The 22,973-nt window shown below is 41.6% G+C and overlaps 2 protein-coding genes across 3 annotated transcripts; one reads left to right on the forward strand and one right to left on the reverse strand.

Moving 5' to 3' along the window:
• Window positions 1-22: 22 nt before the first annotated feature.
• LOC145448537 (uncharacterized) lies at window positions 23-4,834 on the reverse strand. The gene is made up of 2 exons (XM_080326945.1): window positions 4,398-4,834; window positions 23-224 (listed from the first exon to the last, which is right to left on the reverse strand). Exons 1-2 carry the CDS (start codon window positions 4,800-4,802, stop codon window positions 27-29), a joined length of 603 nt encoding a protein of 200 aa, XP_080183071.1. The 5' UTR covers window positions 4,803-4,834; the 3' UTR covers window positions 23-26.
• A 3,539-nt stretch (window positions 4,835-8,373) lies between these two features.
• Window positions 8,374-22,482, forward strand: LOC145449073 (calcium-activated chloride channel regulator 1-like). Of its 2 annotated transcripts, XM_080327542.1 has the most exons (21): window positions 8,374-8,581; window positions 8,710-8,850; window positions 8,921-9,071; window positions 9,129-9,261; window positions 9,476-9,665; window positions 9,731-9,994; window positions 11,675-11,893; window positions 11,951-12,052; window positions 12,119-12,298; window positions 12,392-12,649; window positions 12,910-13,065; window positions 13,385-13,487; window positions 13,557-13,633; window positions 15,601-15,694; window positions 15,764-15,890; window positions 16,668-16,798; window positions 17,233-17,416; window positions 20,451-20,754; window positions 20,827-20,950; window positions 21,805-21,867; window positions 22,263-22,482. In XM_080327542.1, exons 1-21 carry the CDS (start codon window positions 8,426-8,428, stop codon window positions 22,352-22,354), a joined length of 3,249 nt encoding a protein of 1,082 aa, XP_080183668.1. In that variant the 5' UTR covers window positions 8,374-8,425; the 3' UTR covers window positions 22,355-22,482. The 2 variants fall into 2 exon arrangements, with proteins under 2 accessions (XP_080183668.1, XP_080183667.1); XM_080327541.1 differs by having other exon boundaries at window positions 20,451-20,950.
• The last annotated feature ends 491 nt before the right edge of the window (window positions 22,483-22,973 follow it).

Consider the following 22,973-nt stretch of genomic DNA (forward strand, 5'->3'; position numbering starts at 1 on the left):
CAGCCCGACGGAAAACACGAGGTGCTTTACTCCGAATTCGTGTTCCCCGAGTCTTGCTCGCCGCCCAAGAACACGGTCGAGAAACGCATTAAAAAATTTCCTTTTCTGCCTTCTTTGGGAACGCAGCTTTGCACTTTTTCTCGCATCTCGCAGATTTTCTCTTGCATCTCGACGGTGAGTGGATGGGTCGCTCCCAGCTCGACGCGGTACTGTTTCAAGGTGTCCTGCGCGAATGGGAGACGTGTTACTCAGGAGCATGTCTAAACCTGCATTCGGGTCTTGTAACGCTAATCCGGGCATCATCTTTGCTTCTGCCGGGTCCTATAAATTTAACTGATAGCGCGAAGGGTGAGCCTATAGAGCTGTTCAGAAATAAATTCTTTTTTTTAAATTTTACTAGGTACTTGATAAAATTGTTGGGCTACCTAAAAAAAGCGCTGCACACCAATTTCGGCACAATTCAAACCTATGATGGCACTGTTAGATGAGAAAAAGGTTTGTATTTATTTGTTAAAAAGGAATATGTAATTTCACTGGCTACCCCATGAAATTGTTAGATTGCCTGAAGAAACGATGCACAATAAATTTGACTCATCTCGAACCAGTAGAAACTAAGCTATTAATGTTCAAAACTTTTATCAAGTAGCCAGTACAATCTGAAAGAAAATCATTTTTAACATCCCTAGTGAGGATTTGAGCAGAGTAGACCTGTACGAATTCTGAAGGCAACTGCTTCGTTACACCAGTACATGTAGAAATTTGTATCACGGTTTGAGTATCGGTCATTGAAAGTTCCCGGTACCTCGCGCATGATAAGCGCGCGCTCTACCATCTGAGCTACACCACCGTCGATTTGATGCGTAGCAGTTGCGTACAGTTGTACATTGTGCAATGTGCATTCTATGGTCCGTCGACATATGAGCACGCGAAGCTTAATCACGTGGGTTTAAGTTAAGGATTAGTGCTGTGATTAGTATTTGGATAAAGGTTAATTTCGGGGTGACGGTTCGTTTCCGGTTTCTAGAGTCACGTGCTCATTGCTCAAATATCGGCCAATCGCATTCAGGGATATATACCTGATCGCAACCATGTCGAAGCAAGCAATATAGATATTCTCTCCTGACCGCCGCATATCATGACTATCTAGCGCAGTGGTTCCCAACCTTTTTCGTCTCGTGCACCCCTTGGCCGATATTTGAGCCAAAAATCCCCCCTAAGAAAAAGTGTTCCGGTGACTAAAAATGGTGCTTTTTTACGCACGACCATTTGTCGACTGAGAAATATATGCCCAAACATATGCAGATATGCATGGCCCAACTATGTCGAATGTGGTCCGCATTACACTTTGGTAAAGTACCGCGGGTTACTTCCATATCAAATAATATTTAACACTGAGTTTATTTTATTGTTATTTACAGATTAACTAAATCAAAAGAAATTAGGTCATCACTCTCCGTAATGCTCTAAATTTGGCCTGTTTTTTTTCTGCCGTTTAGGTATAGCTCCTGACTACAAATAAATCACCAAGTTCGCTTTTGCGATGGCGTTGCGAGTTGAATCGATGACTTCACATGTTTTTCACGTTGGCTCAGATGTTGGCTTAAAAAGATGAACATTTTCCCGAGCGGCCTTGTGCTGCATTCGGCATGACTTTTCCCTACTTAGTGGCAATTTAGTCTCTAGAGGCCAAACGAAATCGTCTCGCGAGCCTCACATTTTCAGGGGGTGGAATTTCTACGGAAAGGAAAGATTATAAAAAGCATTTAGCCATATATCTATAGCTAAGAATCTACCAAAAGAAAGATACAATTGTAACGAACTAGTTTCATACTTTACATTTCTGCCATAAAAGTCAAAAAAATATTGTAAACCCGGAGCATCTTACGTTACTACCCTAAAGCCAGATTCCCCCCTAAAATTCTTTAAATTCCCCCCAATGGGGGAATTCCTCCCCGGTTTGGAACCACTGATCTAGCGCGAGGTGTGGCATTTAAAAAATTGATATAAAGAAAAATCTATGTAGGCCTTCTATACAAGGGCGTAGCCAGAAAAAATATTTGGGGGGGGGGCGAAAAATTCGATGACGTGAATGACCCCCCCCCCCCTTAAAGATAAGGAAAAAATAGGTAAAATCGATGGACTTGGCGCTTATTGGATGATTAACACAACATCTGGGCGATCGTTATATATATTCCACTCACAGACGGATGCGGTCAAATGATGATTGTGGAAAACCAGGACGAGAACACTTTCGCGCGAAGCGCTAAAATTTTTTATGGTTAATGAATGAAATTGGTTCATTATATTGGTCTTTGCATATTGTAAATACGTTTTCATTATCAGATTTGCCGGCAGGGCTGATAGAAGTGCATGGTGTCATCAAACATTCAGGGGGAAATTAATTATACATCTTGAGCTATATATAATATATGTTCATACCACACGGCAAGACTATTTAGAGTTTCTAGAGCAGGGTGGCAAACGGGCCACATGAGACTTACGAACCATTGCGCGGGCCACTTGAATGTTGATGACCTTTTTTAGTCTTCCGATAGGAGCGTACCGGATAATAGGTAACGTTGAAAACAATACTTATATTTATACGCATCAATAACAATTATGACATGAAGACTTGGTGTGGATCCCCAACCTAGCCGCACGAAATATTGTGCATTATATAGTCATATACGACGATCTGCGAAAAATGTGGCTGGCCCCTGGCTACGCCAATGCGTCGGAACTCAGAACTGATATTTTAGTCGGCAAAATTCCAAATTTCGCTGTCAGGCTAATCAAATTTTAGTTATTCGGTTTTGGCCGCCCCTGTTCTAGAGGGTGGACGCCGGACGGGACAGTTGTCATTTATTGCTGAAACTTCATGACTTGCGTAGAAAGCTGACACCACTCAAGAGATCGAGCACACGCCAGGTCGTAGCCAGAAAAACAATTTATTTTTATTTTGTTTGGGGGGGATTATGACTTTAGGAGAGCTCTCCCGTGGGAACATCTCGCAGAATCGTACATCCTGCCATAGGCAATTTCATCACTACCCTTTATACATACGATTCTTAGACGCACGTCGCACACACACACATACCCTATGGAAGCTTCCAGTTGCCAACTATAGCTTATTAGGCATTCGTTGTACGGATGAGCCCAAATCGCTGACATAAAGTGATGAACAATCAGTGTGAATTTCGGCCCTAGTCGCACGGAGCGGAAATTTTTTTTGAATAAACGAAAGAATTTGATCAATAATATTGGTACGTCATATGGTCTATATGAGCAAGTGGTGTCCATTCTTATTACTTCGTTGAAGCACGGTTTGTTCGTAACCTCTGGTAGAGATTGACGCTACTTTAAAGATTAAAATCGCTGATTCATACCAGACCAAATTAAAAAAACTCCTTTGATCAGACTCGTTCAATTTCAAATTAGCAATTTTTAACGGGAGGTGGTGATATTTTCCAGTGCCAGTTGCGTTTATGTTGGAGGGGTCTGATTGCAGGGACAGGATCATTCAGCGCCAGCCATTTAAGCACCCGAAAATATATATCGAAGGCTTCGGAATACATGGGTAGGTTTTATGGTGGTCAATCATTTTGGGAGCGCACTTTGCGGAGTAGCATGTAGCATACTTTATATATCTTCGTGTGTCCCGGAACGGAAGTTGCCGGAGCTAACAGTCCCCAACCCCCATACTGAACTGACACTCCTACAGACTCAATCAACCCAACGACATCGGGCTACTCTAGTGTATCTACTGGTATGTGGTGTTGTATTCTCATAATTGAGAATGCAGCTAAATTCAATAATGTGTATTTGCGGAATAAATTTTTTTCGTGATACCGATAACAAAATCAAGACATGAACGGACACTAAATCGCGCGAAGCGCGAAGAATTTTTTTTAGGTTGCATACATTTGCTCCAAAATACTCTAATATCTATTGATTTTACGAAAATTTTCAAAAAATTTGGGGGGGGGGCGACCGCCCCTTTCGCCCCCCCCTGGCTACGCCAGTGCTTCTATAGCTGTAACTATAGTTGAGTTCTTATGATGAAACAGGGGTAGCGTCTGCCATAAAAGGTTTAAGAGTTCAATGAGATTATCTTGATATCTGATACCAGGTACCCGTGAATTGAATAGGAATAGGACGTTTTACATTGTTGTCCTTAGTGTTTTGACCTGAGTGCTATTGCGTATCTGAAATTTGGATGGTAAGAGGCACGAAAATTACAATGTCGAAAACCTCACTCCCACGAGATATAGCCCGCCTACATTCGTAAATTCAATATTCAAACTCCTGCTTCATATCGGAATGCACAATCGCATGAGCCCAATAGGCTAACTTCGATTGACCCGTTACGATGTGAGACATTTTCAAACCTCCCCAACCTGCAAAATGCCAAGTGTCTCTTCGCGGATACAGTGTTGTATCGGGGCGGGAATATCGGTCGAAGCGTTCGCTGTGGCCTCCCGAATGAAACTCAAGTGTTCTTCATCTTTCGAGAACTGACCCAGAGATGTCATATGCGCCCACCGCTTGACTATAGCCATCGCCTTGATCTGTTTGTTGACTCGTTTTGCGACCGATTTTAGCGTTCTTTTCTCGAAACGTTCATCTGCCGGTTTTCCTTGAGATTTCCTGATCCACTTCATAGCGGTAGTGGCTCCCCATATTTTCTTCCGTATGTTGACGGCATCGGGCGGAGGATGTTGTACCTCACCGGCACTGGAAGCTGCCTCATTGCTTTTGCATTCCGCGACGTCAGCCTCGTCTCGATCTGTCAGTTTTGACATTGCTGCGGCGCTTACTAAAATTCTTGAAATGTTACGATTCTACTTGGATTCCAGTCATTGTCTCGTCACTATCGCTATCTGTTACACGCTTTCAAAGGTTTGCAACTTGCAATCCTTGATCAGGTGACTGGGATTTTTACTGGTGAATGCAGCGTCCGCCAATTTCTCTATCTATTAACTCCTCCAGTAATCAAATTCGCGTCGAGCACGTGGTTTCATGACCTCCTATAATATACGATACATTTGCCGTCGATGTATTCATATAAAAGAAACCGAATCTATCTCTAGCAGTAATTTTTCTTAACTTTTACTATCCTACGCTACGGAACAGTTACGCTTATCCACAAAGCCTTCATGGAAATTCAAATTTTTGCTGAATCATAAAAACAAAAATCTACCGGAACACACATCTAACTCCACGTACATCTTACACATAGCCTACTTTACATTACCGGTGCACAAAATGAACTGCATGCGTATCAACTGCAGTGTTAAAAGAACAAAACCATTACTATTTGATTTTCATACAAAACCATAATCTCCCCTGCCAACGCCACTGCACACTAGGGTTGTTCAAAAAAAACTTTTTTTTTCAAATCTCACTCGCCTAATGACTAAATCGTCAGGTTGTCTAAAAAAACGATGCACACCAAATTTGACTCAATTCCAACCAGTAGAGGCCGTGCAAACTTGATTTGAAATTTGTAATGTATTATTGAAAATTAAAAAAAAAAATTAAAATTTTTCTGTCAACCCCATGAAATTGTTGAGCTGTCTTCAAAGACGATGCAAAACAAATTTGAGTCAATTCCGACTTGTAGAAGCGGAGTTATTCGAGTTTTTCGTTGATAATTCTTGGATTATCCTTGATCCGGGGATTATCAACTAAAAAACTCAAATATTTAATGTTTGTTAATATTTATTTAATGTAAAAATATAAATATATCCTGTATCATATATACCCTGACCCCAGTGGGTAAAGAACTCAAGCCCCGTCAGTATCATTCCGTATTAGCAGTTTCAATAGAGAGAGAGAGAGAGAGAGAGATTTATTTCTTCGTCAACCGGAATAAACAGAATGAGTATGCAAAAAAAAATACTCATAACAAAACAAAAAACATATAGTAATAACAGCAGCACATACGCAGTAATAATAGTGTGTAACTGGCTCTATAGCGGTATAGACGGGTGCCGGCAATAGATCCTTACGATCTTCATGTCAAGCTGGAACCTAGGAGATTAGAAACAAGTATATAGAATAGATACATACACAGGACCGTAACTGCCGCACCCCAAACCCCCCAATTGGGGGGGCCCGAGCTCGAAGGGGGCCCAAAATTATTTCGCGAATTAGCATAAATTATTGAGTATTTTTGAAAAATTTATGCAACCTTTTCAAAAAATTTTCGCGCTGCGCGCGATTTCAAGTTGCCAACTTTCTTAGTTATTTGGTAGCCTACTCTTCCCAAGACAAAATACGCAAGATTTATTGAAATGGACATATTGGCGAGACATTTAAGGTTTTAGAACATTTAACATGCGACTCCAAGAAGTGTGCCAGAACGATCGGCAGAGAGAAAACCTGGGTTAAAAAGGACTGCCCGCTTACGCTGACCGAAAACTTCGTTATATATGCAAAATGCATATATAGGTTTAATTGTCCATAGGCGCCTAAATGACTGGCGCCGAATGTTCCTGTCTTGGCAATCTGAACCTCAGAAGACAAATACCATTCCGCAGGGAAAAATTGTATGCCCGTGAAGAAATACCAATTTGAAATCGTGTGCGTCGTTAGTTTAGTACATTTGGGCGATTCTGTATTTTTTGATATAACAGACAGGAGATCACGAAATGACATCATGAAACGAAGTCATACCAACGGGGCCGCCCACCCGAATATGTTTAATTATTATTTACGGGCCCTACAGTCTCCAAGCCACCTCATTCAGCTCTACCGGTAAATCTGATAACGTGAACAGAGAGAACAAGAAATTGATAGCAATATATATATGCAATTCCCAATATTATTGACCGATTTTATCATGAATTATCGAAAATTTTCGCGCTTCGCGCTGGCTCACTAAACTGTGGACCTTATTTCGTGACAAAAGCGAACAACGTGATAGGGGTGGGGGCGGTTTATCACCCTACGGGAGCCCAAGACCCAAGTTTTATTGGGGGGCCTGGCCAAGTGCTGTTTCGTTCCTGCGAACGGGTATACGCCCGAATATGTTTAATTATTATTGAGGGGTCCTACCATTTCAAACACACCTCACTCCGGTCTACCGGTAAATCTGATTACGTGGGCAGAGAGAGGATAAAAATTGATAACAATATATATTCAATTCCCGATCATATTGACCGATTCAATGATGAATTTTGAAATTTTCCGCGCTTCGCGCGTCTGGACGATAAAAGCAGGCCCACTAAACGGACGCTCAACACACATGATGATTAGGGGTGAACAGCGTATAGCCAAGGGGGGTCTGGGGGGCTTGGCCCCCCAGAAGTTAGGATTATCACCCTATGGGGGGCCCATGACCAACGTTTTGGGGGGGCTGACGAAGTGCTGTTACGGCCCTGTAGATACATACATACACTCATGCTTACTAGTTATGGTGGTGTGTAAAAAAACGAAAATAGAAAAGCAACAATGAAGTACACAGTGGATGCCTTGATGCAATAGTACATGGGGAATACATCCGATGACGATTAGTACTTACTGAGAAGTAAGTCAAGGAACTCCGCCTTGGATGACGAAAAACTCATACTTTTCAGTCGCGGGGGCAATTTATTCCACACATGGATTCCAGCACGCTTCAAGGGAGGAAAAGCATTGTCGGAATTAGACATAAATAGGTTGGAAGAGCTCTTAGATCGAGTACCGTAGTTGTGGACATCCATGCAGTATTCAAAGTAGTTTACAAGTGAATTTGGAACATCTTGTTTGTTAAACTGATACATGAACTTTGCTAATTCAAAAATATATATGTCTTCAACTTTAAGAATGCGAAAATTACTCACATTCATATGAATATATCGTTATATTGTATAGGGTTACCTCCGGAGGTAAAATCTCCGGCCCAGCTCCCGAAATAGCCGCCGGTGCGTTACTACAGTGCTGACTTATTGTGTCACAGTCGAATTTGGCCCTATATTTCACCAAAATTCTAAAAAAAGAGGACAAAATCTCAAAAAAAAGACATCCTCCGAGGACACTTTAAAAAAAGAGGACAAATCCCATTAAAAGCAGACGTATGATTACCCTAGTTATATCCAATCAATCATATAGCATAGTGAACAGCTTAACGATGTAAGTTATCCCACCACATACGTGCACTCAAATACATGATATCCTGATAACTCGGGAGTGGGACGCGGCGTGTTATGACTAGTTTTATTACGTGTTTATTCGGAACGTATCCTGCCCAATAAACCTTTCCAAATGCATCCAAGTCATAATTATGTGTCGTCGCGAATAAATTATAGCATAATCGGTGTTGACACAGACATCATTCTTGTAAGACTCAAATGCGCCTCTTCCTCAACCCTATATATTTGGGGACACTTGACAGAGTACCATATTGACGACATTGCATTGCAACTTAAAACCGAATTTCATAATGAAGTCATTGATAGCTGTACTGGTGCTTGTTGATGTTTTATTCGTTAGCGTTTCATCATCGGCGATTACTCTTACAAATAACAGATACTCCGGAATAGTGATCGCTATCAACCCAAGTGTTGGAGAGGATTCAAGTTTGATTGAATCCATCAAGGTATGTGCAATTGTACATTTTCGAAACGTAAAGGCTACGACAAAATGTGATGACTATTCCGAAGCGAAACCAATCCGCGCGATGCCTTCTGTCCATTTAAATAATTTTAATCGAATACAAAATTGCAGAAAGCCTGGAATGAAGCGTCCCCAGCTCTATTTACGGCTACGCGCTCTCGCGCTTACTTTGGAGATATCACGATTTTGATACCAAGTTCGTGGAACTCTGTTCCCTACGATGAAATATCAATAGGAGAATCCTACGATGAAGTATAAGAAAAAATGATTTCGCGTTAATATCTCGATGAATATATTGCATTCCACAATGTTATTGCCTTAGGCCGATATTGTGGTCACGGACCCTAACCCGAGCTACGGCGATGCACCATACACGGTGCAATATGGAGGATGTGGGTCGCAGGGATCTTACATCCATCTGACCCCCGACTATTTGAAAGAGGACTACATCTCCAATAACTTCGGGCCGCGAGGTTGGAACGCATGAAATATACTTCTTATATATGAAAACTATCACTTCGGAATTGCAGGGAAGGTTATTGTCCACGAGTGGGCTCATTATCGATGGGGTGTATTCGACGAAACGGACAGCTCACAGCCGTTTTACGACGATCCGAGCGGTAACACGCTGACAAATCTGGAGCGGTCACTGTCCTACACTCAGTATGAAATATGTGTTCTTTTCTATTGCTGTTTGTAAATGATTTTGTGTTTCGAATCGAAAATGTTTTACGTAATACGCTGTATAATCTTTCGTTTCGCTCTATAGCCTACATAACAAAATTTGTTTGCCACTTGCAGAATGCGTATTTTAGATTTTCAGAAATCATCGCAGGACAGAGTAAGCAAGACTGTTCGCACTACTCTTATTGTTTAGGTGTGCGAAAGATATCGAGGTGTGTTGCCTAGACGTTTCTGATTCGAACATAGTGGCGCGATGCATACCGGGAAGAGCCGAATGCAGAATAAACGAAGCAACTGGGGTATTTTACGAATCGTGCGTGTGCTATCTTCCAAACAATGCGGCCAGTGGCGGGTCAATTATGGCATACCAGTACGCGGATCACGTACGTCGTCTTTGCGTTTGGTTATTATCCCATCTAATGACAATGAGGACGGATCTTTGATTCAGATCGACACATTCTGCGATGACACTGTCGGGTCAACTCGAGAGCATAACCGCAACGCGCCGAACGACCAAAACCGATTGTGCGACCTTCGCAGTACTTGGTCAGTGATCATGGACTCGGTGGATTTCAACGGGGCGAATAATGCGAATCCCGCGATCTCGAACCTATCCCCGACCTTCACCGTTAAGAAGGTCGAACGCAATAAACGATTCGTGCTGGTCTTGGATGTTTCCGGGAGTATGGGTACTGCAGAAAGTACAGGGGAGGTAAGTTTCATTAATCGGACCGAAAAATACAGGAGTAATACAAGAGTAATATCATTTACTAAAAGCAGGAAACTATACGCCGACGCTCACAAAGTCAACTACACGAGTCAGATATCATAAATTACTCGCATTATTTCAATATATCGCATCACCTATATCCGTGATTCCTAAATTTCTTTCGAGGCGATCCGGATTTTAAAACAATGATCAAATTGGTAAAATCTTGCAATCTTGTATTTCCACCATAGTGTAGGGTGCAAATCAGGCGATCGGCGCTTTCTGACACCACATATATTTCTTTTATACCTTTTCCATGGGTGAAATCGAGAAATATACACCAATACTCGTGGATGCAGTTCCCAATCGTGTAATAGATTCTGTCTACCTACCTATGCCACGTTAGTCAACTAATACGAATAAGGAAAGGAAAGGGCGTAGTTTATTTTCGTCCTTGATGTCTTTTTTGCGGCATATACACCGACTCATGATACACATGATCTGTGCATATGCATTGCATACCATGAGTAGGGCTGGGCACAATGATTCGAGTACTCGAATCTGAATCGAGTATTTATTTCAATGATTCGAGTCGAGTAGTAAAATATGAGTATTTCGAGTACTGAAATTATGCTGTCGATGCTACTAAGAGTTAGTTTATCCATGAAAATGATAGTTTCGACAGTATGTTCCAATGTGGTAGCCTTGAAACCATGATTGGTCGTATCATGTCATAGAAAAGATTTATTACAGAGCTACAAATTTACTTAGTGGTGCACAACAGGTATTATATTCTTTGAGGTAGCATAAAAGGTACATATTTAAACTTTCAATATCTTTCACACTGTTATGACGTCATAATGATAGATACTCGAATACTCGACTCGAAGCATAATACGTGATTCAGAATCGAATCACTCAGGTACTCGATTTTGCCCAGCCCTAACCATGAGTGCATGATGTGCATATGCCGCTGGACAAGGAGGTTCAGATATAACCTTTACGGCTTTCTAAGTCATGCACCACCCCTCCATGCTATCCCAGTAATGCATGAGCGCCAAGCAGGGTAGCCATGGATACCAGTGTTACTGATCAGGTCTTTGGTCTGACCCGGCCGGGAACCGAACCCACGACCTGCCGATCAAGAAGCCGGACGCTTAACCATTACGCTATCTTGTCGGTACGAATAACGAATTGGTGAAGGACTTTGACATCATAGAAAGTTACAGTGGATTGACATTGAAAATTGAAAATATATAAGTTGGGTAAATATGTGACGAAAAAGGCTTCCGACCCCTGTCATAAACGGAACGAAAATATATTTAACCATAACTACATCGTTATGCTGCGTTTTGACGGTCGGCGGTCATCATCATCAGAACATCCATTTTGTACCAATGTTCTGTATCTATACGCGCTATATATGTTGAACCGACGACGATCTCTAGGGTTCTAACCATTCCATATCGTATACGTCGACTATACTAGGTGCAAATCTTTCGTAGACTCATACTACATTTTTTCTTCGAAAGTATTTACACAATTACGGCATAATTATACATCTTTAAAAAAAATATTTAAAGACATATTTTAAAACACCAATAGTTTTTTATGCAACCCTAACCATATGCCTTGATGTAGCGTACGTCCCGCGAATGTTTGGTTTCTTTATTCTTCTAACAGACGAGGCTGGAAATAGCGAACAAGGCTGCTGCAAACTTCATAAACTCTGTCGCTGATGGATCTCTTGTGGGAATCGTCTCGTTCTCAACTTATTCGTCTACGAACGCTTATCTCACCCTCGTAGACAGTCAAGGTTCGCGTGATTCTTTAATCCAGAAAGTGCCGACGACAAGTGGCGGTAGCACATGTATAGGATGCGGAATTGACGAAGCAATAGACGTAGGAATGAATCTAATAATAGCTATTTACAGAGTAAATATGATATTGCGTTGAAAGGTATTGGAGCGACATAGTAACCCAGCGGGTGGATACATCATTGTCATGACCGACGGGCAAGGCACGCTTGACGATTCTGTAGTGACCGAGGCACTGACGAAGGTGTGTAACTTGAAATACAGAATGCCACTATTGCACAGGGTGGCTGTTACCTGAAATCTATTGCAGAAAGTGATCGTTCAAACATTGATCATTTACACAAAAGCGAACCAAGCGCTCGTTGATCTGTCAGAAGAAAGCGGGGGTGCATGGTTCTTTGCAAGCTCCGACGATTTATTGGCACTGTTTAGTGCTTATGATGACTTTGCAGATCCCAAAGACGGCGATCTATCAAGCAAAAAGTATGAGGTACAACAAGACGTTATACATCGTGCGGTCCACATTATAACATTGCAACTACAGCTATCCGGTGCAGGTTACAAAGTTTCACTTTTTGAACAGGTATACAGCGACACTTTCGCACTGAATCCAAGCGATCCCCCGTACCAATCTACTATCAATATCGACTCAACTATAGGAAACGAAACTACGTTTACGTATGCATGGTCCTTCGGAACTAACGCCCCGAGTGTGACGTTGCTGCCTCCGCCAGTCAACTCATGCGGCGCAATTAGTTCAGTGGGTTCGTCATCGTGCGCTATTGTCACAAAGGACCAGGCAAATAAGTTGATGACGATCAGCATACTGGGAATCGCGCAGGTGGAAATTACTTCTACTCGTATATTCAACCGCTAGGATGAGTCGAGTCACATTATAATGACTTGACTTGACTTAAATCGACGTATGAAATGTATGGAATGACTTGTGACTCGGAGAATTTTTTTCAAGTAATCCGATATTATTATGCTTCGCAAATCATACCGAAATTCTCAGCCGCACTTGCCTAGAAATGGCCATGTCATCACCGCCACTCATCACCATGTCACTCCTTTATTCGCACATACTTTATAATATTTCAGGTTGGATCATGGACCAGTATAGTTGGTCTGGCAACCGGTGATGCCCAAACAGTGACAGTCGTCGTCAACTCAAAAGCATCCGGCATAGGGGGTGATCCAATCATAGTTGAATCGGTACTGGAGATGAAAGATGGAAACCCCTTGGTTTATGCGAAAGTAAGAAAATTGCACTCAAAAAGTGTCTGAAAACACTTATGAGTTGGTCTTATGCGTAACTATTTTCAATAAAGTTACAATTGTTAATCACTAAGTAGCCCAGTAAATTGGACTTAGTCCGAAGGTAATGTAATTTCAGATTTGCTCTGTAACAAATAGTCATACTTAATACATTTCGAAAGAAAGGTAAGTGAAATCTATACGTAACAATTGTCCTAGACGTAATGAGCTGATTCATGACCATTGACCAAGCTGCATTTTTGCATTAGTTCCGCCCTGATAAATACGGTATTCCCGACATATGATATGAATAACGCAGGTAACTCAGGGCCTCAACCCAGTGCTCGGCGCCCAAGTCACCGCGTCCGTCTCCGTGCAAACAGGCAACGGGATAGAGGTAGCACTGTATGATGGGGGTGCAGGTTAGAATATTTCTCGACTGTATACAAAATGAGTCTGATGAGATATATCTAGTTAATGTTACGTTTCAGATCCAGACATTCGTCGGAATGACGGGATCTATTCTCGGTACATTACGGGGATTGGAACCGGGCGATATTCTGTCAAGGTCGGTACCATTACGTTTACGCATCTCGCCTAATAATATGTGGAGGATATCTCGACTTCGCAATCACTACCCAAGTCTTCGAGATTGTCTTGGTTTTTAATCGCCAATATTTACCATAGCAGACGTGCGATCTCTATGGTGTTGTGATTACTCGTTATCGCGCGCGCGTCGTGGCTTCTTAACCTTCGGCAGAATTTCTGGAACGTAGTCATCACTGTTGCAGTTTCTCGACTCACTGTGTTCGAGCACGTTGGCTTTTTGAAGAAAATGGCTGATGCAAAATAATTTTTGCTGATTTTATGAAACCACATTATGTTTAGAGCGCCGTGCGCCGCTGCCCCTATGAAAAGAATATCGGTCTAGTGCAGGGGTGGGCAAACTTTTGAGCTTGCGGGCCGCATTCAACATTTGAATCCAATCGCGGGCCGCACTATATAAAATTGGGTTTATAAACCAAAACGCAATATTGATATTTGATTGTATAGTGAGGACATGGAGATAATATATGTGCTTATTTAGAACAAGCCAAACATTGCTTTGATGATATCGTACACGCGTCAGAAACATACAGTGGCGAGATTTCATTGACTGGTGGACCTCAATAACCAATTTGTCAAAACTATAGAGATGAAAGTCGGTTGGCCCGATTCTTAGAACAGGATTGAAATTTGAATCTGTCAGCAGCGATCTGTTCATAGATTTACTAATTCCACTTTTAGTTCAGTTCCAGGACACTGCTGACAGCATCATAACCATGTTAGCTTCAAATACGCTTCTACTATATGTGTAGATAAAATATAAATGCCCCCATTCTACGCATACAGACAACGAATCTACTTAAGACACGGCCGAATCGTTTTTTATAAGCACATCACTGAAATAATTAAAAATGGAGTGGCCAATCTGAAATCCCACTGGTGATTCAAATTATGTCAATCTCGTTGCAGCTATCCCGCTGTGATATTAAGTATTTACGTTAGATCAGTGGTTTTCAAACTTTTTAAGACACGCCTCCCCCTTATGATGGTGAAAGATTTCGCGTCCCCTTATCGTCATATCACAAAACGCAACTAGGATGCTAGCAAACCTAACGGGTAGTTTGATGGCATGGACGGTTACGACTGTGGATGAGAGATTTTTAAATATGTAATTCAGACTAATTAAAGACCTATAACCATGAATTGGATGTAAACCGCGCGGAGCGCGAAACATTTTTTTAGTTGAGCTCTGCTTCGCGCCCCTCTTCTGATGCTCTCAAACCCCCAAGGGGGGCACGCCCCCCAGTTTGAGAACCGCTATCTTAGAATTTCATCATGAAATATACTAAGAAAAAGTCCCTGCACTAATTCGATTTTTAGTACGCATTTAATCAATATTTAAAAAAAAGTTTCTATAGACTCTCGCGGGCCGCACAGAACGGTGTTGCGGGCCGCATGCGGCCCGCGGGCCGTAGTTTGCCCACCCCTGGTCTAGTGTAAAATGCCCGGTGTAGTCGAAATAACAACCAATATAAATATATGGTACACTGCAAATTAAAAATCGTGTGTCTCTACCAATTTTCACCATGGCTTAGGGTGCTAATCTGTCAGCAGCAATTTGTGGTGCGCAATGCTGCTTTCACATCTATTCCCGTTGGTGATTAATAGCCAAATATACCAATTCATATCAGAATATATCCCAGTGATATGCTTGGATTCTGCTTCTATCGTCTTTTGAGGTGGTAGTATGAATCCTTCTCGCTGAGAGTGGGAAAATGTACCCGAAAGTTGAATATACCAGTAAACTTTGGGACGATCATTACAGCTACCACAGCTACGGCTATGACTGCTACTTTCTTTGTATATTTAACTATTACGTCCATTAGAGCATTTTAACGTCAAGCGGAATGCAAGTGGACTTGTAATCAAAGTCATTTAAACCTACTGGACCACAACTCATCAATACTGGCTCACTCATATACGTGTCAGGTCAAAGTGGAATCAGAATATGGAGGTTACGATGGCAATACAAAAACTTCATTCTCGAAGGCAACCTACAATCCAGGATATTACATGTCAAACGGTAATTTTTAGTGACAGAGTACGTAGTTAACGACATCGTATAACTAACCACACGAAACATACTTTACAGGCACCGTGGTATCGAATCCGAACGGCGCAACATTTTTACCGCGTGGTTCGAGCTTTGGAGTATCGGCCAAAGATCTGGGTAATTTTACGAGACAAGCCCCGGCAGGAGCCTTCGATTTTACGGCAGTGTAAATTATCTTATAATTATTTTCATTAATATTATTTATGGGGCAATCGTCCATGTGGTGGGCGTCGACACTTGAGTTACCACAACGCAAACATGCCTTGCAACGTGGCATTTTGCATCAATATTTCATGTGTCACTATATAACAATTTGAAAGTTGGATTTCTCATGTTAGAGGACATTTATCCCAGCAAAGTAAACTTCTGCGCATAAAAGCAACTTTGCATGCCAATCGCGAATCAATCAATCGTGAATTTAAATATCAATCAGTCAAATAAGTGGGCCTATAATCCTATTTCGGAAGCACGGCTAGGCTTAAAATCGGCACGACAAATATTGACTCCGCATCAAATTATAGTTGCGTTGCCAATGTGAATCCAGCGACAGCAGTATATTCTTGTTACGTCTGATTTACACGCACTGCACGCTGCACACTGCCCAGTCAGGTGTCACGTGACACATAGGATATTTGCGGTCCTCTGTTTTGAACAGCCGCATATTTCATAATATATGTACTGCTTTGACTATTAAATAGTATATGTCTTGAAATTCATAAACTTCTTCATTGATTGATGGAGATCGGTGTGATTTGTCTGTTTGTTTCAATAGCTTCAAACGCCGTGTCATATGAATATTCGTATTGACGGACGAATTTGAGCAAGGATTTAATTATAACCCATCTATTGTTACAGAGACATTATAGTGAATACGATACTCGTAATAAAACGATCAGGCGATAACAACTTCTCTGACCACACGAATGTACCGTTGTATTTCCAGGGGTACAGCAGACACAACGCCGCCGAGTAAAGTGCTTGATTTGATCGTAAGTCAGAACGACCTCACGGACTTTTCGAAAGGCGTCGTTCTGTCTTTCACTTCGCCGGGAGATGACTTTGACAGTGGAATCGGTAACTATTTCATTGCACCACACTCAATAATGTCGAGGCGAAGCCGAATTTAGTATGCTACTGAAATGACGCTAATGTCCAAGCGTAACGACAGCAAGAGCAATATGTGCGCATGTCGCAACCTAATCAATAGAAATCCGCTTTCTACCCAATGAAATTCGATATTGGTACGCTCCTTACCGGTCTGTCTGGCGGCGATCATGTTATATGAGATATAGAAGGTCGCCCTTCACAGGAATCGAATAAATTCCGAATTTGTGTCACTGCATGTCTGCTAATGAGGTGCTGCATCACCATTTGACAAATCATGCTGCGTCTGAGTAGCTCAACGCCGCACACTGCACACTGCGCAGAGCGAATTAACTGCACGTCCTAATTTCATTCGTTTTCACGTTCAATTTGTCATTCAGTAATCTCACGACCCCGCATTTCAGCAACCCGTTATGAGATCCGGTACGCTGTGGGAAGCTCGCAAGACTTGGTGAACAATTTCGCTGCAGCAACTCTAGTTGTGTCTGGTGACGTACTCGAAGGTGACATTTCAAATCCGCAAGCAGCGGGAACACGGGAGAATTTCGTGATCTCCATTCCAACAGTTGGAACCCCTGGATCGATAAGGTATAACGTATACATTTTCGTGAAACAAAAATGATATCTTTCAGAGCACACATTGGCGTTTTGTGGCCCGCGATTATTAGCGGCCCACGAAAAGTTGCTTGGAATTTAGACTTAAAATCTATTTATTAATGTTAATGCGTGGACAAAAACTACTGTATAGACTGGTCCGGAAATGCGTTTACTTTCAAGTCTAGTTTATTTCTGTGCCGTGGTTATATCGGTGTTGGGATGACTCGAGTCAACTTTTTTGAATGACTTGACTTGACTCGAGTCACTTTGCAAAAATGACTTGACTTGACTTGACTCGTGACTCGGAGCAAAATTTCAAGTCAATTTCAAGTCATTAAGTAAACGGTGTCGATTAAATCCTTCTATCTTATGTATGTTCGGGTTGATCGCGATACGCCGGTGTCATTTGTGAGAGCCACCATCGATCATTCATTGATTGTATGTTTCACTGTTGCAACAATGTTACATCACCAATAGAATGACCGCAAGCGAACGATCACAGCTTACGTTTTCGTAGTAGTAGTAGATTAATTCTAATAGCAGCGTATCTTCGTTTCTTGGACGGCTCAGGGCTTACATTGCGCATGCGCAGTGATCACCTTTACCAACACTCTTGTATGATTTAAATCGATCGAATATAGTTTATGCGTTTATATTGTCACAGATGTGTAGATGGGTACTGGGTAGCGTATTATAGCACATCAATTTGTTCAATTTCTCGAGGCTTCGTATTCGATCCTCTATATTGGCTGATAACAACAGACTGTAGCATGTAGCTAATACAGTTACTCACGTATTTTATTAGCTCTACGTGTGCGTGAGCGATACAACACCTTTTTGCATGTATATTTAACTTTATATTTGTTATTTTATTCAAGATAAATGGCCAATTAGGGGGAGATGTGGTACCGATGGATCAAAAATTGGAAAATGATCGCTGGCCCCGAAATGTTCAGCCGCAAACATCAGATCTTTTGCTGGCTCAGCACTTTGATACAAGCTCTACCTATCGCGCACATATACATGAATATCCGTCTTTTCAAAAAATATTTATGGACGTTCAAAATTTGTTGCTCGAACGTGTCATCGGTCCCCACCCGGTGGGTCCAATGACACACGACCCGGGGACCTATGACACATATACCCTAAAAAACTCAAAGGTGACTACTTTTCTTGCTCAGTATTATAATCTAAGCTGCAGCAAGCCAAAGAAGAATGTTTGGTCGCAACTGTCAAAAAAATGGAATAAATATTGACTCAAATGTTGTCATAAAATCACGTTTCGATTTAGGCTCGAACTTATACATACATATTGCCCGAAAATCGACAGTGTGACTTCCAAATACCTCGTTATAGCGATAAAACATCATATGCAATTATTAGATAAAGATTTTCTGTACGTAGGCATGTTTCATTTGTTTCATCATTAGTATGGCTGATTATTTTGCTTGATTTGGCTATTGTATCATCGGTCCCCACCCTACAAATTTTGTACATGAATCGAAATAAAGTCCACTCAAGGAAAGTACTGAAAAAAATAATAGGTGCCATTATATAGCCTGATATAAGCCCTACACTTCACAATAAAAATGATTGCTGGTTTGTTCGTGTTAAAGGTTACAAAGAAAAAGGAATATGTCGATCTAAATTTAGTTTAGACCCCCCAAAACAAAAATCCTCTGTGAGAGACCCCATAGCTCGCGCACGTCGAATTTTTTTGTATGTGAGGAAAGATTTTGCCAGCATGCAATTGTAGACAAGTTCACGGAGTGTAATCAAAGAGTTATCATAGAGAATTTTCAAAGTATTTTCGGTCCCAGTGATCCATCGGTACCACATCTCCCCTTATCTGTCCTTCACCAAATTAGCAAAATGTAATGACGTTGCATCATCACTCATACTTCGAAAATTCAATTTGACTTGAATCGTGACTTGACTTGTGACTTGACTTGACCTGACTCGACTTGACTCGAGTCACCTTCAAAAAACGAGTGACTTGACTTGACTCGAGTCACCTTTGAAAATCCATTGCCTTGACTTGACTCGAGTCAAAATGTGCAATGACTCCAGATGACTCGTGACTCGAAGGTAGTGACTTGATCCCAACACTGGGTTACATAACGGTAATAAGAATAACCTACGTATGTAATGTGAGTAATCCATGTTTAAAATGAAGCCACTGTTACAAATTATGGCGTAACAATTAAAGCTACATTTCACAGTTTCCATATTCAAGTTCAGATCTTGTTAGTTACCAGGTCTGTGCTTTAAACTGTTACGTCATATACGTTTCCTAATCCTAATGCGCAAAATAATGCAATCAGCACACATGATCAGCGGTCATCCTCACTCACAAACGATGTTATGTCCAGCAGTGAAAGATGCGAGTGGAGTTGAAGGCTGGCATAACAACAAGATTTGGAGCACTAAATTGTTGTTTGCCAAGTCCGCCGTGAACTGGTCTTTTTAGTTTATGGTGAGCACCGACCATATTTAAGGAATATTATTTGAATCGGCAATATGAGAAGATTCACTCATTGGAATACATACATTCGTCTGATGCGGACCTGCTAGCGAGGGTAGAAAAACTGCAAGGCCATTTTACCAAGCGACACAGAGATAGAGGGACGCAGCCTAATATAAACACGTCCACTTAGCAACATGTGTTAACAATATAATTCACTGCTTTCAATTTAGAAAAAAACTGCCCGTCGCCAAACATTGTCTGAGCTTTTGTGTCGGCCCGCCAACGTATTTTCTGCTTCACATTTGGCCAACCGGAAAAAAATAATTGCCCACTCTTGTTTTACGGACTCTGGAGCAGTTCAGATATTTCGGTATTGCTCTGTTGCTCAGTCTGGCCGCAGTTGGTGCGGTGTTTAGGTTGTCCTGGGAAATGTTAAGGTGTTATTTGTGAGCTTCAAAATCATATACGCATCAATTGCCTGATGAAGTAGCCGTGAGGATAGCGCTGTATTGGTTCACGGCTGATTGTATAGTCTGTGTACCATTAAACTATTTTTAGCGTTGGCTTTGCGCTGAAGTCTTTCGATGAAGAGAACAACGAGGCTCCGGTTTCCAACATCGCAAACCTTCGGTATTTCATAGACCCTCCGTCCTTCGCCATTCCTGGCACAACCTTCGCCATTCCTGGCACAACCGCTGCTGCCACAACGGTTGCTGTGACAACCTCACCTTTAGTGACAACTGCCGCTGCCACAACTGTGGCCGCTACAACCGCTGCAGTCACAACCATACCCCTAGCGACAACTTCAACTCTGACAACCGCCAATCCAACTACTCAACACAAGGCGACGACCATCCAATCAAGTACACCGGATGCCACGACATTCATTCCAACGACAGCCGATATGAGAACACGCCCTCAACGTGCGACAACCACCATTTCCTTAGAAGAACACACGGCAGTATCGAACCAAACCACCTCCCGTAACGACACGTCCAACATCTCTGACAATACATCCGTGCCTTCTGTGGAAATCACAACGCAAACACCGTGTAAAGGTAAACCAGTAGCCAATTGGCGACGACTATATATTTTTCTCGTTGTATCGTACATGCTGTTAATATATTCGAAAGGGTTTATGTATTTGGACCGGTCTATTTCCTAATTATCTCATCACTTGGGGCTATTGTAGGGACATGGCAGAGTGAAGTAGAGATGATGCAAACGCTCCGCTCAGCTTTTTGTTCGGCATGCGAACCCAGCTACTTAGAGGGTCCTGTTAGCAATTTAAACAAGAAGTTGTTATCAGATTGGGTAATCATCAATTAATAAAAAAATTATCAAATCAATATACCACAAGATTGCGATATAAGGAAAAGATAGGAGGGTGCCGAAACGACTTGGAGTAGATGTCACATGTTCGTGCTCGCAGCGAACGTTTTATAGTCACACGTACCAGAGCCTTTTAGGGGTTCACGCCATCCCCGAAGTCAAGAACAAGGATTTGATATATTTGAAAATGCCAGTTATATACCGTAATGTTCAACTGATACGAAATGCTTCGATACTGATTCGGCGAAGAATATCTATCGTTAGTTTACAGAGCATACAAGCTCCCTAAGGTCGAACGGACGATGAACACTAGCATTAGTGTATATAACGAACATCGGTAGCAGAACACACGACGTGTCGGACGTGATCGTGTTTTTCTCATCAGACCATAATATCATAAGCAACATTTGTAAGCAACCAGATACGCCATGTCGGTGTTCAAGTGTAAATGTACGTGTGTACACCCCTTTCAGAATCCTAGAGCTTTCCTTGCTTCTTCTGACCGAAACTTTACTCAGTATAAATATGCACAGCGCGCCCGTCCAATCTTTAACATTGATAAATATTCATATTTCTCAAGATTGCGGTAAGAGCGAAGATGATTTACTGTGGCTGTGGATCACATTGGGGGTTTTGGTCGTAGGTAAGACAATTTCGTGTCACATTTTGTCGCATTAGAAAAATGCATATAGAGTCCGTACTATTTCATTCATTAGCCGAGACTCTAACGCTGTTGTTCAAAATATACCACTTCTTCGTATACCTATGACTCGTTATTTGGCTTTTGACGTTCCCAGCTCTGTTTGTACCAGCACGGAGTGTGTAAATTCACGAAATTGATCTGGCTCTTTTCTTTCTCTTCTATGCGTCTTTCTCTTGACTTTGTTTGTAAACACGTCGTATCAATATCGAGATAATGGATGAGGATTGTAGATAAATCACCAAAACAGGCTACTGACGAGAACTCCCCGCGTTGCTACGAAATATATTCGATAGCGTGTTAATTTCGAATTAATGATGCAACATACTATCTTTCAGGCGGAGGGGCAGCTGCGGGTATTTTAATATGGATCAAGCATGCAATGTGCTGCCGGGCCGGAACAGTTGAACCTGAAAACATTGAGATCTAGCATGATCAAACGAGTTGAATGGATTCTTGTTCATTGTTTATTACCTAGATTAGATTTCACTGTACAATATCAAGTAGCCTATCGTGTACTTGTTAATATTTTACCAGTATATATTCTGTGATTGGAAATCTCGTCTCGGCAAGTCGTATCCCAGAGGAAGGCATTGGTAACCGCAATGCTAAGATATTCTTTCCAACTTTACTGCAGTTTAGTTATCATGGTAGTCCATAATTGAGAATGAAATTCACGATGAAGCGCTCTGACCGTTGCAGCTGAAGATCTCATGATTTCTACCGCATGGGGACGTACGAGGTCAGGAAATTGAATCGATGTTTTTCTGTTAGCGATCAAATTAATTGAAGAACCATCAAAATAGGCTCGGTTAGTTTAGCTTAAGGGGGCTCTTCTGTTTAGAAAAAAATGTGTTTGTGTTTTGTGATAAATGGACCAAATGTGTTTGTGTTTTGTGATAAATGGACCCCAAATGTATTGCAGCTGTGGCAATCTGTGGAGCCGGTTATCTTTATTATTGAATCCAATTCCAACTTAGACTCCTGATAGTTTCTTCGACACCGACTTCAACATTCCTGTGAATCTAATCAGAGCGCACACGTTTATT

This window comes from Botryllus schlosseri, chromosome 10 (assembly GCF_051294905.1).
Source record: "Botryllus schlosseri isolate E-star chromosome 10, Bs_hap1, whole genome shotgun sequence".
NCBI classification, from domain to species: Eukaryota; Metazoa; Chordata; class Ascidiacea; order Stolidobranchia; family Styelidae; genus Botryllus; species Botryllus schlosseri.